Below are 12615 nucleotides of genomic sequence, written 5' to 3'. Positions count from 1 at the left end.
TGAGTGTGCACACACACATGTGGGATGTGCAGGGACACACATGGGCATTCAGGGACACCTGTGGGTGTGCAGGGACAAGTGTGGGTGTGCAAGAACACCTGTGGGCATTCAGGGACACATGTGAGTGTTCAGGGAGACTTCAGCGTGGGTGTGCAGGGACATCCATGGGTGTGCAGGGACACTCGTGGGCCTGCAGGGACATGTGTGGGCGTGCAGAGACACCTGTGGGTGTGCAGGGACACACGTGGGCGTGCAGGGACACCCGTGGGTGTGCGCACACATGTGTGGGTGTGCAGGGACACGCACTCCTGTGCAGTGTCCACCTGCAGCGAGGCGCAGAGAGAGCGGGAAGCGGGGAACAGCTCTCTCACAGCCATCACTCCCTCCTGTGGGTGCCCCCGGGCTGTTTCCCCCTCCAGCCGCTGGCCCTTTAAGAGCGGTAATTCGGCGCGGTCCCTTTAAGGCCCGGCCGCCCTCTTTACTGCGGGCCGGAAGCGCGTGGGCACTTCCGGTGCGACCTCTGCCCGCTCCCAAGATGGCGGCGGCTCGCCGGTGCTGACGCCGCCGGTCACTTCCGGCCCGGGAGCGGCCATGGGGCGGCGGGGCCGGCCCGGCCGGGGGCTCCGAGGGGCTCCCTCCCGCCGCCGTCAGGTGAGCGGCTGCCGGGACCGGGGCCGGGCCGGGGCGAGGCCTGGACCGAGCCAGCCGCGGTGCGGCACGGCCTGACGGTCGTGGTTTGGCCCGGCCCGGTGCGGCGTCGGTGCGGGCGGCGGCGGCCGAGCGGGGTCTGGGCAGGTGTGGAGGCGGCGCGGCTGGGCGGGAGGGCGGCAGGTGGAGGAGAGGGGGCGGCTGGTGAGGGGCGCGCGTAAAGCGGGGAGGGGGTTGGTGTGAGCCCCTTTGGCCTTGAAAGAGCCCGGGACAGAGGCCCGGAGGGTCCCGGGGCGGGCGGGGAGGGCCCGGAGCCCCCTCGGTGAGACCCCCGGGGCAGGCGGGACAGGGCTTGAATGGCGGCGGGGAGAGGAGCTGGAGGGTCCAGGACCCTCCTCGGGGCAGCGGGGAATCCCTCCCCGGGCTGGGCGGGAGAGCGGCCGGAGCCCCCCGGGGCTGCAGGGGCACGGCGGCTCGGGGACAGCGGGGACACCGAGCCGCGGGGCTGGGCACGCGTCCGGCCCCGCAGTGACCTTGAGCGGATCCCGGACCGAGCTGTGCCGCTGTTCTGTGCCCCAGAGCTCGGCCGAGCTCCTGTGGTCGGAGGAGGGGGTCTCACCCGGGGTGGGATCGGGGGGTCCTGCCCCGGGCCGGGAGTGCTGGGGAGGGCAGTGCTGTCCCCAGAGCGCCGCTGCCACAGCGCTCACGGAGCCGCAGCTGTGCCGGGGTGAGAGCCGGGACTGCCTCCCTGGAGGGGTTGGATCCCATCCTACCGCGGGGTGAGTGTGAGGGGCGGATTTAGCTCGGTGAGCTGGACGTGAGGCCTTAGTTCAGCTCGGTGAGCTGGATCTGGTGCCTCAGTTCATCTCAGTGAGCTGGGTGTGCTGAGCTGGATATGGGGCCTTAGCTCAGCTCAGCTCCATGAACTGGATCTGGTGAGCTGGATGTAGGGCCTCAGCTCCATAAAGTGGATGTGGTGCCTCAGCTCAGCTCAGTGAGCTGGTTGTGGTGAGCTGGTTGTGGTGTCTCAGCTCATCTCCACAAGCTGGATGTGGTGCCTCAAGCTCAGTGAGCTGGTTGTGGTGAGCTGGTTGTGGTGAGCTGGTTGTGGTGAGCGGGTTGTGGTGAGCTGGATGTGGTGAGCTGGATGTGGTGAGCTGGATGTGGTGAGCTGGATGTGGTGAGCTGGATGTGGTGCCTCAGCTCATCTCCACGAGCTGGATGTGGTGCCTCAGCTCCATGACCTGGATGTGCTGAGCTGGTTGTGGTGAGCTGGATGTGGTGCCTCAGCTCAGTGAGCTGGATCTGGTGCCTCAGCTCCATGAGCTGGATGTGGTGAGCTGGATCTGGTGCCTCAGCTCAGCTCAGTTAGCTGGTTGTGGTGTCTCAGCTCATCTCCACGAGCTGGATGTGGTGCCTCAAGCTCAGTGAGCTGGATGTGCTGAGCTGGTTGTGGTGAGCTGGATCTGGTGCCTCAGCTCCATAAGCTGGATGTGGTGCCTCAGCTCCATGCGCTGGATGTGGTGAGCTGGATGTGGTGTCTCAGCTCAGTGAGCTGGATCTGGTGCCTCAGCTCCATGAGCTGGATGTGCTGAGCTGGTTGTGGTGAGCTGGACGTGGTGCCTCAGCTCCATGAGCTGGTTGTGGTGCCTCAGCTCAGCTCCATGAGCTGGACGTGGTGCCTCAGCTCCATGAGCTGGTTGTGGTGCCTCAGCTCAGCTCCACGAGCTGGACGTGGTGCCTCAGCTCCACGAGCTGCTGTGGTGCTGATAACCCCAAGGTCAGCGTTCCATCCCCAAGTGAACCATTCGCTGCAGAGCTGGCCCTGCTGGGCCCTGTCCAGCTCGGGCTGTTGTGTGATTCTGTGCCCTTGGAGGTGCCAGGGCTGGCTGCACAGGGTTCCCAGGCTGCTGCTGAGGCATTAGCATGCTGAGCAGGGCACATCCCTGCCCGGGGCACACAAAGCCCTGGCTGTGTTTGCCAGAGAAGCATCTTGAGCTCCAGCTGCAGCAACGAGCGGTTTGGGGACCAGACTGACAGGGTGGCATTAAAGGACATGAACTGGGGGGGTTTGTACTGAGTTCTGTGTGTAGGAGACTGAGGCTGTGCCCAGATGAGACAGCAGGAACAGGGATGCCCTGCTTGGCACCCCCTGCTTGCATTTCCAGGCAGAAGTTCAAGAAATGCTGTTTGTGCGTGGTGGGAAGGAACCACTGAGGGGTGGTTTTGGCACAGAAGCTGCTCCAGAGTTGAAGGATGTGTGAGCTGTGGTGTGCTTGTACTTGTTTTGGAGGGCAGGTCAATTCTCAGGAGATGTAACCATGACTTTTATATCAGTCTGTCTAAAATTCCTTGAAAGATCATCAAATCTTAATGAGTGTGATGGGATCCCTGAGCAAGGCCATGGTCTAAATTTCTGGAAGATTAAATGCTCTGAGCAAAATGAATGCTTTTTATGTTGGCAAAGAAAGAATTGCAGCCATGCTGCTCATCCCTGGAGCTGCCAGGATCCCTTCCTTCTTCCACACAGGAGGGACTTTGAGTGCCTCAGAGCCAAGGGATTAAAGTGGCTTTGTCTAATTCAGAATGAGAGGAGTTACTGGTCAGTGTCCAGAGAAAATACAGCTGTTTCCTCAAGAAGTTGTGGCTGAAATTCTGAACCCAAAGCACATAAAACTAAATAAAGATCAAGGAATTATTATTATTGTTGTTGTTTCTGTTTTGTTTTCCATATTGCAGTAATGAGAATGTTTTTTGCAGCCCTTCCCTTTCCTTTGTGGGGAGCTCAAATTCCATGGTGGTGGCAGAGGAATTTGGAGTATGGACTAAACCCTCAGGCTTCACCAGGGAATCACATTGGCTAGAGTCTATTTTAATTTTTTTTAATGACATATTAAGCTAGTGGGACTCCTAACAAGAACCAAGTGGTGTTTTCATAGGTGCTGTGCACAGATAATTCCTGTGCAGGAAGCTTTGTGTGTCAAATCATGTCAGTATTAGCAAACCCAGTAGGGCTGTGATTGTGACTACAGCAATCCAGGCTGGGGTGTTTGTTGTGCCTTAGCTGCCAGGACAATTAGCTGGCAGGGTGAAGTGTAGTTCTCTTTACAATGTAAAAAAGTGGAATTTGGGGTGTTTTTAACTCCCCTGTCCACCTGCAGGAGCTGTGGTAGCCTGTAATGCTGTTTTCTCCTGTTCAGCAAATATTTTGTTGGCCAATGGGCAATGAAATGGTCACTTAATGGGACACCCACCCCTGTTCTGCCTTAATTTCATAACTGCAATTTCTTCTCTGTGCCAGAGGTAAAGAACTTCCAGTTGTTTTGTTACTGTGTTTCTAACAGAATGTCTCTGGCCTGGGTGAGTTCTTCATCAATCCTGAAGTGTTGAGACATTTCCCTCAGAATCCCAGACCGGTTTGGGTTGGAAGGACCTCAAAGCTCATCTCATCCCATGGGCAGGGACCCCTTCAACTATCCAGGTTGCTCCAAGCCCTGTCCAGCCTGGCCTTGGGCACTGCCAGGGATGGGGCTCTGTGCCAGAGGGAACACCTCAGAGGGAGCAATTCCTTCCCAATATCCCACCTAACCCTGCTCCTGCTCAATGGGAAGCCATTCCCTCTGTCCTGTCCCAGGTCCCTGTCTGTCCCTTGGAGCTCCTGTAGGCACTGATGTGTCATGGTAAAGTGAAGTGTGTGCTGCTGGCTGCCCATCCCTTTGAGCTCTCACTTGGTGGTTCTGTTTTCAGATCAAGGTTTTGGCTCCCTTGTTCCTGTTCCTTGCTCTGGTTCTGCTCTCCAGCAGTTCAGCTCGTGCACTGCCAGTGCCTGGAATACAAGTTATGGTCCAGCTGCAGTCCAGATCATTTTGTCATTCCATTATTTAATGTGGAGTTAAGTGGAAGGGTCAAATTAAATCCTACAAACACTTTTCTTTCAAAATTCAACATGTCTTTTTACTCTTTGTAAACAGGTTTTGCACAAATCCAGCGAGGGTGTGAGCTGTGGGCACAACCAACAAAAGAGCACAAACCCTCACATGCATGAGGGCACCAGGGCTCCCTGGCACACCCTTTCCCAAAAGTTCAGCACATTTTTTTAAAATTTAATGTGCCTTACTGGCAGTGAGCTGCTCCATGTTGTTTTGGGTGATTCTCTGAGCTGTGCTTCTCCTGCTGCCTGGCTCTGTGTGCAGGTTTCCCTTAGCCCAAGCTTGGTTAATCGTGCAGCAAGTTAATTTACTAATTACAGCAGCTGAAAGTACCAGGAGCCTGCTGGGCCATGGTGATGAGCTGCAGCAATTGGGGCTGGGGGAGGCTGAAGCAGCCCCTCCCTCCTCATCCTCCCCATTCCACAGCCAGCAGTGGAAGGGGGGTTATCAGCCCAGGAGCAGCGATGGAGTGTTGGAATGGAGGGTGAACTTTGCTCGTGTAGCTGACAAGCAGCTCAGCAGAGAGATCCTGGGCTGTGATTTAACCCTTTCTTTTCAGGATCTTGGTCATCAATGTGGAGACTCTACATGGCTGTCTTGCCTTGTTTTCCCATTGTTGTTCTTTTCTTCTCATCACCCTCCAGCTTTAGGAAGATAAGAATGGAAGTGCCCAAAGAAATGGGTCTAATTCATGCAGGGAATCCAGGAACACAAAAGGACTTGTCTCTTTCTTCTTTGTACAGATCCTGGAACTGAAAAGTGACGTCCTGACACCTGGGAGCACGACAGGCCTGGAATGACTGGGGAGAAGCTGCTTTGCTTGGCCATCCCTGATCTTGCGTGCCCATTAAAAGGTGTGTGTGCTGCTCATCTGCTTCTGAAAGCACAGGAGCTTTGCTTTTCCCCAGAGCAGCCTGGGCTGTGCTGAGAGCTGCTGCTGGGGCTCAGAAAACAGCCACAGAGACATCTGAAGGTGTCACCATCAGGCACATGGTAGGGCCTTGCCTCTGGAGGTTACAGTCCCTCAGTGCTGTGCAAGGCTGGCTGTGTGTGACCGTGTTCACAGGGGGACCAGGATGAGGGAAGAGATGAGGATCTGACTCCATGTTTCAGAAGGCTTGATTTATTATTTTATGATATATATTATATTAAAACTATACTAAAAGAATAGAAGAAAGGATTTCATCAGAAGGCTGGCTGAGAATAGAATAAGAAGGAATGATAACAAAAGCTTGTGTCTCGGACAGAGTCCAAGATAGCTGACTGTGATTGGCCATTAATTAGAAACCAACCACATGAGACCAATCACAGATGCACCTGTTGCATTCCACAGCAGCAGATAACCATTGTTTACATTTTGTTCCTGAGGCCTCGCAGCTTCTCAGGAGTGTCGCAGACATTTCTCCACAGAAATCCTTTCTTTCGGATTTCTGTGTCTTCGGGAGGCCAGAGGCCTCCGAAGAGAAGGTAAACAATTATTATCAGCTGCTGGGGAATGCAACAGGGACACCTTGATTGGCTCATTTCCTATGTTTATAATTAAGGGCCAATCACCAGTGCAAGCCAGGGGACAGAGTCCTTGGCCACAACTTTGTTATAGATTCTTTCTATTCTATTCTTAGATAGCCTAGCTGCTCTGCAAACCTCTCTCTATATTCTATTAGTATAGTCATAATGTATTATATATAATATCTTAATAAATCAAGCCTTCTGATCAAGATACAAGATTCACCGTCTCTCTATCACCAGCTGCGACCCACTCAGGCGCGGTAATACAGGAGGAAAAATCCTAAGGAAAGGATTTTTCATAAAATATCATGGCTGTGTGCTCGAGGAGAGTCAGCCAAGGGTGAGGTGATGTGGGTGGCCGTAGCTAGCGGGGCTTTGTCCTCTACCCAAGGGCTCTCTCATTTCAGGTGCCAGCACTCGCAGCCAGCTTGCTCAAGGCTGGAAGGCTGGGCCTGCATCTGCTCTGTACCTTTGAGGGAAACCTGGACCTGTCCTGCCTGCCCCCGAGGAGCCATGGAGGACAAACGCAACATCCCCATCATCGAGTGGGAGCACCTGGACAAGAGGAAATTCTACGTCTTTGGCATTTGCATGACCATGATGATCCGCGTGAGCGTTTACCCCTTCACGCTGATCCGCACGCGGCTGCAGGTGCAGAAGGGCAAGAGCCTCTACAACGGCACCTTCGATGCCTTTGTGAAAATCCTGCGGACAGAAGGGGCGGCCGGGCTCTACCGAGGCTTCCTGGTGAACACCTTCACGCTGATCTCAGGGCAGTGCTACGTCACCACCTACGAGCTCACGCGCAAGTACGTGTCGCGCTACAACAACAACAACGCCGTCAAGTCCCTGGTGGCGGGAGGCTCGGCCTCCCTGGTGGCCCAGAGCATCACGGTGCCCATCGATGTGGTCTCCCAGCACCTCATGATGCAGAGGAAAGGGGAAAGCATGGGCAGGTTCAAGGTGCAGAGCCAAGACGGCAAGCGGCTGCTGGTCTTTGGGCAGACCAAGGATATCATTGTACAGATTTTCAGGGCTGACGGTTTTCGAGGTTTCTACCGGGGTTATGTGGCCTCGCTGCTCACTTATATTCCCAACAGTGCTGTCTGGTGGCCCTTCTACCACTTCTATGCTGGTAAGTGAAAGGAGGTTTGAAATCTGTCTTATCCCAGGAGAGCCAGGAGCCCCTGGATGAACTCTTGGTGCTGTGGATTCAGCGGGATTTGTTTTCTCTCTGGGGGTGGGAGCAGAATCTGGCCTGAGCCAAGGAGCTGCATCTGGCTGTGTGGGAATTCTGCAGGGATTGGGTGGAAGTTTAACAGAGCAGCAGTGTTTCATGCACAACAAGGGGTCCAGGTGCTATAGAATTCCAAATTGGATGGTTCCAAGCAAGTGGGGCTTTATGCATCTGCTTTAACTTTCTCTCCCACTTAACTCAAGTAGTGCCTCCTCCACAGGAGTGAGGAAGGCAGAATTTTGGAGCCACCATGTAAGTATAGTTCATCTTCCAGTTCATGTGAACTCAGGAATCTCATAGATGGCAAAGGGACTTTTAGAGCCACAAATCTTATGGCAAAACCAACAAGGGCTAAATCTTCCCTGGATTTCTGTCAGGTTTGCTGGATTTGTTTCAATTTTGGCAACTTTAAAATTGGCACTGAGTCTTTTGATGGAAAACTGCACTCAGCAGGAAGTTCTTTCTCCCTAGCTCAGTTCTTGTACTCCTTGGGGTGTTTCCAAAGACTAAAGGTATTGGCCAACTGAGGTTTATTTTCACCTCTGATGTTCCTTTAGATTTCTGCCCTGCAGCTTTGCGCATGGTTTTTGGGAGCCTGGTTACTTAATTTCTGCCAAAAGGTGGTGGCAATGAGTGCTTTGGGTTTTGCTGTACTGGGCCTAAAGTACATCTTGGAGGATTCTTCAAAATCCAGATGTCTCCAAGGTCCTGTGTGTTTTCCAGAGTTGTGGTAGCTAGAGGAAATATTGGTGCTGCATTTAAATGGCAGTGGCAGCCTGTCATGTTGGTCTGTGCTTTGTGGGAGTGCTCCCATCAGTGTCCCTGTCAGCTGTTCATAAGACCAAAACCCAATGTACTAACTGTAAGATTTTCATGCCCAAAGGGCTCAGAGGAGGACAGGTAAGAAGAGGCAGCTGATATGGAGAAACCAGAGCTCTCAGCTTCCAGGTGTTTGCTCTTTCCCTGTCTTCTCAGTGGGAATTGAAATGGTGGGAAACATCAACCCCAGCTGTCAGTGAATCTGCTCTGGCTGCATTTCCCAGTGCTCTGTCCCTGGAGCAGCAGCTGGGGTCCCTGAACCCTCCTTGGGTTCAAAGGACACTGCTGGCCCTGATTCCAGTCGGTGTTCAAAGTCCCAAACAGAGCTGCTTCCGTCCCTCCTGCCAGCCAGGCTTCCTCATTGTCCAAAAATGGGGCTTTTGAACACTGTTGTGTCCAGCTCCAACCAATGAAAGCGTGGGAGATTCAAATCCTATTGGCCAGGCAGCAGGAGCAGAGTGAGGAGATCTGGGATCAGCACTAACCAGGGTATCTCCTGGGCACTGTGCCCATTAGTGACAGCTTTCTGTACAGATCTCTGCTGACTCCTTCCAATGGAGCCTTGTCTTAAGGCTTCCTCCACCTTCTAAAGAGAGTGGGGGTTTTCATGCCCTGTTTTGGGGGTGTGGAAGCTGATTCTGTCCAGTTTGCCCCACAGGCCTGGGGGGCTGTGGCACAAAGCATGGGGAGAGTCCTGGAGCCAGCAGTGTGATGAGTCCTGCTCCCTGTGCTGTGCCAGCTTTCTGCTTGGTGTAGGAAGCACCACTTGGAGATTCTGCAGGCTGGAAATCAGGGATTCTGCCCACTGCAAATCAGCTGGAGTTAGGGGGTGGGGTTAAGGAAATTGTAAACAACCACTGAAAGTCTGAAACTTTGCTCTCTCTCCTGTTCCCAGAACAGCTTTCAAGTTTGACTCCTAAAGACTGCCCCCACCTCCTTCTGCAAGCAATATCGGGGCCCCTTGCAGCTGCCACGGCCTCCACTCTCACCAACCCCATGGATGTGGTGAGGGCTCGGGTCCAGGTAAGAGCTCAGCCTGTTTGGCACACAGCAGGGTGGGGTTCAGCCTGGGCTCTCTCATCTCTGTGCTTTCAGGTGAGCTGTTTCCCTTCTCTCCCTGGGCCTTTCATCCTGGGTAGCAGCTGCTTAATTAATTAACCCTCAGCATTGGCAAGAGGAGCCCGGGCTGGCAGTGCCAGCCTGGCCTGCTCAGACAGGCTTTCCCTTCAGAAAGGGAGAGGTGCTTCCTGCTGCCTCCTTAGGACTTTGTGCTTTCCTCGCTGCCCTCCTCAGGGAGTTCTGGAGACCAGACCAAGCCTAATCAGACTGGCTGATCTGTTGTCTCCGGAGCGTTCAGTTGCAGCAGAGCCCCAGAGCAGCTCAGCATGGAGTCTGGCAGCTCTGGCAATGTTTGTTCTGGCCTTGCAGGTGGAAGGCAAGAGCTCCATCATTCTCACCTTCAAGCAGCTCATTGCAGAGGAAGGTCCCTGGGGGCTGACCAAAGGCCTCTCTGCCCGCATCATCTCGGCCACTCCCTCCACCATCGTCATCGTGGTGGGCTATGAAACGCTGAAGAAGCTGAGCCTGCGCCCAGAGCTGGTGGACTCAAGGCACTGGTAGAGGCAGCTGGGGGAGGAGAACCTTCCTGAGACCTCTCTGAGTTTGGACTCTTGCAGGGGAGAGCCTGGGATGCCACGCAGCTGCTGCACCTTTGTCTCCGGCTGGTTTCACAGCACAAGGCAGATGCAGAAGCAGCTGCACTTCACCTCTTTAGATCTGAGTGTCATGCAATGGTTCTGCTGCTGGTTTCGCTTCAGCTGTGACCTTTGGCAGTGCTCCTTGCCTGGAACAGTCCATTCCAGGTGTGTGAATGCATCCTGGCAAGTTAGTAATTCCTTTTTTTTTTTTTTTTTTTTTTTTTTTTTTAATTAAAGACTTACTGGCTTAAGCAAAAAGCCAGTTTATTCTCTTTAAATTATTTTCATCTTTGCCAAACTTCCAAGGAGTCTCACAGCCTGCAGCAGGACCCTCTGCTGGGATGTCTCTAGTGGCAGTTGTGCTGTGGGAAGCTGGAAGCAGAAAACAGACAAGTGACTTTCTCCAATTACCTGCTTTTATTTCTAGAAGATGTGAGACAAGAGTAACCTGCAACCACTTCAGACTTGATTTCCTGCGTTTTGAATAGATCTACGTACTTGTTTTGTATATTCTTGGAAAATGTTCCCTGTCTCTCATCCTCCAAACAGCAAGCTGGCTGACAGCAAGTGAGGAGCTGAGCTGGCTGTTTGGAATTAGCTGATGGCAGTTTTGACACCTAACCTGTGTTTTTAATCTGTTGTAATTTAATTTTTTTTTTTTAATTTTAGGGAAGCTTATTCTGATTCCTGGGGTACTGAATGGTTGTCCTGTGGCCTCGTTCAGTGTGTCAATCCTGCATGTTCAGAGTGGCTGTGGCCACTTCCCACCTTAGTTAGTTTAAGCCCAGAAATGCAGTTTGGAAGTGTTTGATCGTGGTGCTGCCAGCAGCTGGATGAGAACTGAGTGGGCTTTGAGCTACAATTAGATGGGATGTGGGGAAGGAAAAACCTTGTGCTGGCTTTTGATCCAGTTCAAACCTGACAGGCATGTTTATATTGAATAAGAAGTGATGGTTCACTTCATGAGTTTCAATTCTGCTCTTCCAGTTTGGGAAGGGCAAGGATAATGTTTTGCACAATTGCTGGATCAGAAGCCTGAGCTATGGCCTGTGTATTTTACCAGGTGAAAACTTCAGGGGGATGAAACCAGAGGCTGCTTTTTGGGGAGGGGAGGGAGGGGGTTGTTTGCACTCTGCTGCTCTTGGTGGTTGAGATTTGCCTTTCATGCTGCCAGCCCACACGTGGTGCTTGTCTGGGGAGGTTTGGGGTGCACCTCCATCCCCCTTCTGCCATAACCAGGAATTCTGGTTGAGGTGTTGATCCTGCTGACCCGTGGCTGTTGCTGGGCTCCATTTGGCTGTCTCTTCCTGAGGGACTCACCAGGTGTGGCTCTGCCCTTCATCCCAGTGATGTCCCTGCCTGCTGGAGATGGAGAGTGCTGCAGCTGCTGCTGAGGTGGGAGAGGCTTCTCTGCTTGATTCCAAGGTGCAGTGCTGTGATGGGGCTGTGGGTAGAGCCCTCTTCATGCCAGTTTTGTTTCTTGCAGTGCTCAGAAAGGCACTGGATGCTGGAGCCACTGGTGGAGTTGTTGGAGCAGCACCTTCTGCACCTGCTCCAGTCACCTGTTTGTTGTTTAAAAGTTGACACCAGTCGGCTCTTGCTCTAATAATAGATTCTGCTCTGAAAAGCAGAACAACAGCACCCCAAACCACAAGGCAGCAGGATGTTAACACTGATATATGAACAGGAACAATACGATCAGCCTCTGCCAGGTGCAGCAGGGCCAGTCCCAGTGAGCAGAACAGAGGGGTGGCAGCACCAGTGTGGGGAGACACTGTCAAACTTAATGTTCCTCTCGTAACCAGCAACGTTCTTGACAACTAATAAACTTGAGAGACCTTCAGTTTGGTGCCTGCGTTTGAAAGCACGTGGCTCTCCACGCATGGGGAGGCTGCTGCTTTTGTCGTGTCACAGGAAGGGTTTCACCCTTAGCCTTTGGACTAGGAGAGGGACGTGAGCTGCCTGAGAACTCAGTGACTGAGGGAGAACCGGCTGGAGCACTGGAATGCCTGCAAGCAGCCGTGACCCAGAGCCGCGGGCTGGCTCCTGCTTGGCTGTTACATGGGAAATGTCGCTTTTTTTATTCTCTAACCGAGCTGAACTTTGTTTCTTCTTTTCTCTTTGAATTCTTCAGGCTTGATCGTTTTATTTCACTCAAAGTCGCTGGGGGGCAGGGCGGGCACTGGGGAGAGAAGCACGGATTTGTCTCGCTGCTTCGCTTCGGACCGGGCGCAGCCCCGCTCCGGGAGGCGGCAGTGTCTTCAAAAACCGCGGTGGTTTTGTCACGGTTTGATTCGGACCGGGAGAAGCCCCGCGCCGGGAGGCGGCAGATTCTTCAAAAACCGCGGTGTTTTTATCGTGATTTGGTTCGGACCGGGAGCATCCCCGCTCCGATAGGCGGTAGTTTCTCACGGCGGTGTTTTTGTCGCGGTTCGGTTCGGATCGGGCGCAGTCCCGCTCCGGTAGGCGGCAGTTTCTCACCGCGGTGTTTTTGTCGCGGTTCGGTTCGGATCGGGCGCAGTCCCGCTCCGGTAGGCGGTAGTTTCTCACGGCGGTGTTTCTGTCGCGGTTCGGTTCGGATCGGGCGCAGTCCCGCTCCGGTAGGCGGCAGTTTCTCACCGCGGTGTTTTTGTCACGGTTCGGTTCGGACCGGGAGCGGCCCCGCGGAGCGACGCGAACCCCGCCCGTGCCGCGCGCTCCGTTCTTTCCGCGCTCCGTTCCCGCGCGCTTCCCTCGCTCCGTTCCCGCGCTCCGTTCTTCCCGCGCTCCGTTCCCG

At 53.8% G+C, this 12615-nt stretch overlaps 1 protein-coding gene across 2 annotated transcripts; it reads left to right on the top strand.

The window, feature by feature from the left end:
* Positions 1-547: 547 nt before the first annotated feature.
* On the top strand, positions 548-11682 carry SLC25A44 (solute carrier family 25 member 44). Of its 2 annotated transcripts, none has more exons than XM_063176230.1 (5): positions 548-651; positions 5321-5431; positions 6494-7221; positions 9038-9165; positions 9571-11682. In XM_063176230.1, the coding sequence occupies exons 3-5, from the start codon at positions 6600-6602 to the stop codon at positions 9760-9762; spliced, it is 942 nt and encodes a 313-aa protein (XP_063032300.1). In that variant the 5' UTR covers positions 548-651; positions 5321-5431; positions 6494-6599; the 3' UTR covers positions 9763-11682. The 2 variants fall into 2 exon arrangements, with proteins under 2 accessions (XP_063032300.1, XP_063032301.1); XM_063176231.1 differs by lacking the exon at positions 548-651 and adding an exon at positions 776-795.
* The last annotated feature ends 933 nt before the right edge of the window (positions 11683-12615 follow it).

The sequence above is a fragment of the Melospiza melodia genome, chromosome 25 (assembly GCF_035770615.1).
Source record: "Melospiza melodia melodia isolate bMelMel2 chromosome 25, bMelMel2.pri, whole genome shotgun sequence".
In the NCBI taxonomy this organism is placed as follows: domain Eukaryota; kingdom Metazoa; phylum Chordata; class Aves; order Passeriformes; family Passerellidae; genus Melospiza; species Melospiza melodia.
Note: the sequence above shows the minus strand (reverse complement) of the source record. Positions and strands in the feature narration are given on the sequence as shown.

Bases quoted from the DNA above. Each gene is read 5' to 3' on its own strand.
- SLC25A44 (XM_063176230.1), top strand. From the start codon at position 6,600: ATGGAGGACAAACGCAACATCCCCATCATCGAGTGGGAGCACCTGGAC. The intron at 7,222-9,037 runs GTAAGTGAAAGG...TCCTGTTCCCAG, and splicing joins CTTCTACCACTTCTATGCTG to AACAGCTTTCAAGTTTGACT. The intron at 9,166-9,570 runs GTAAGAGCTCAG...CTGGCCTTGCAG, and splicing joins TGGTGAGGGCTCGGGTCCAG to GTGGAAGGCAAGAGCTCCAT.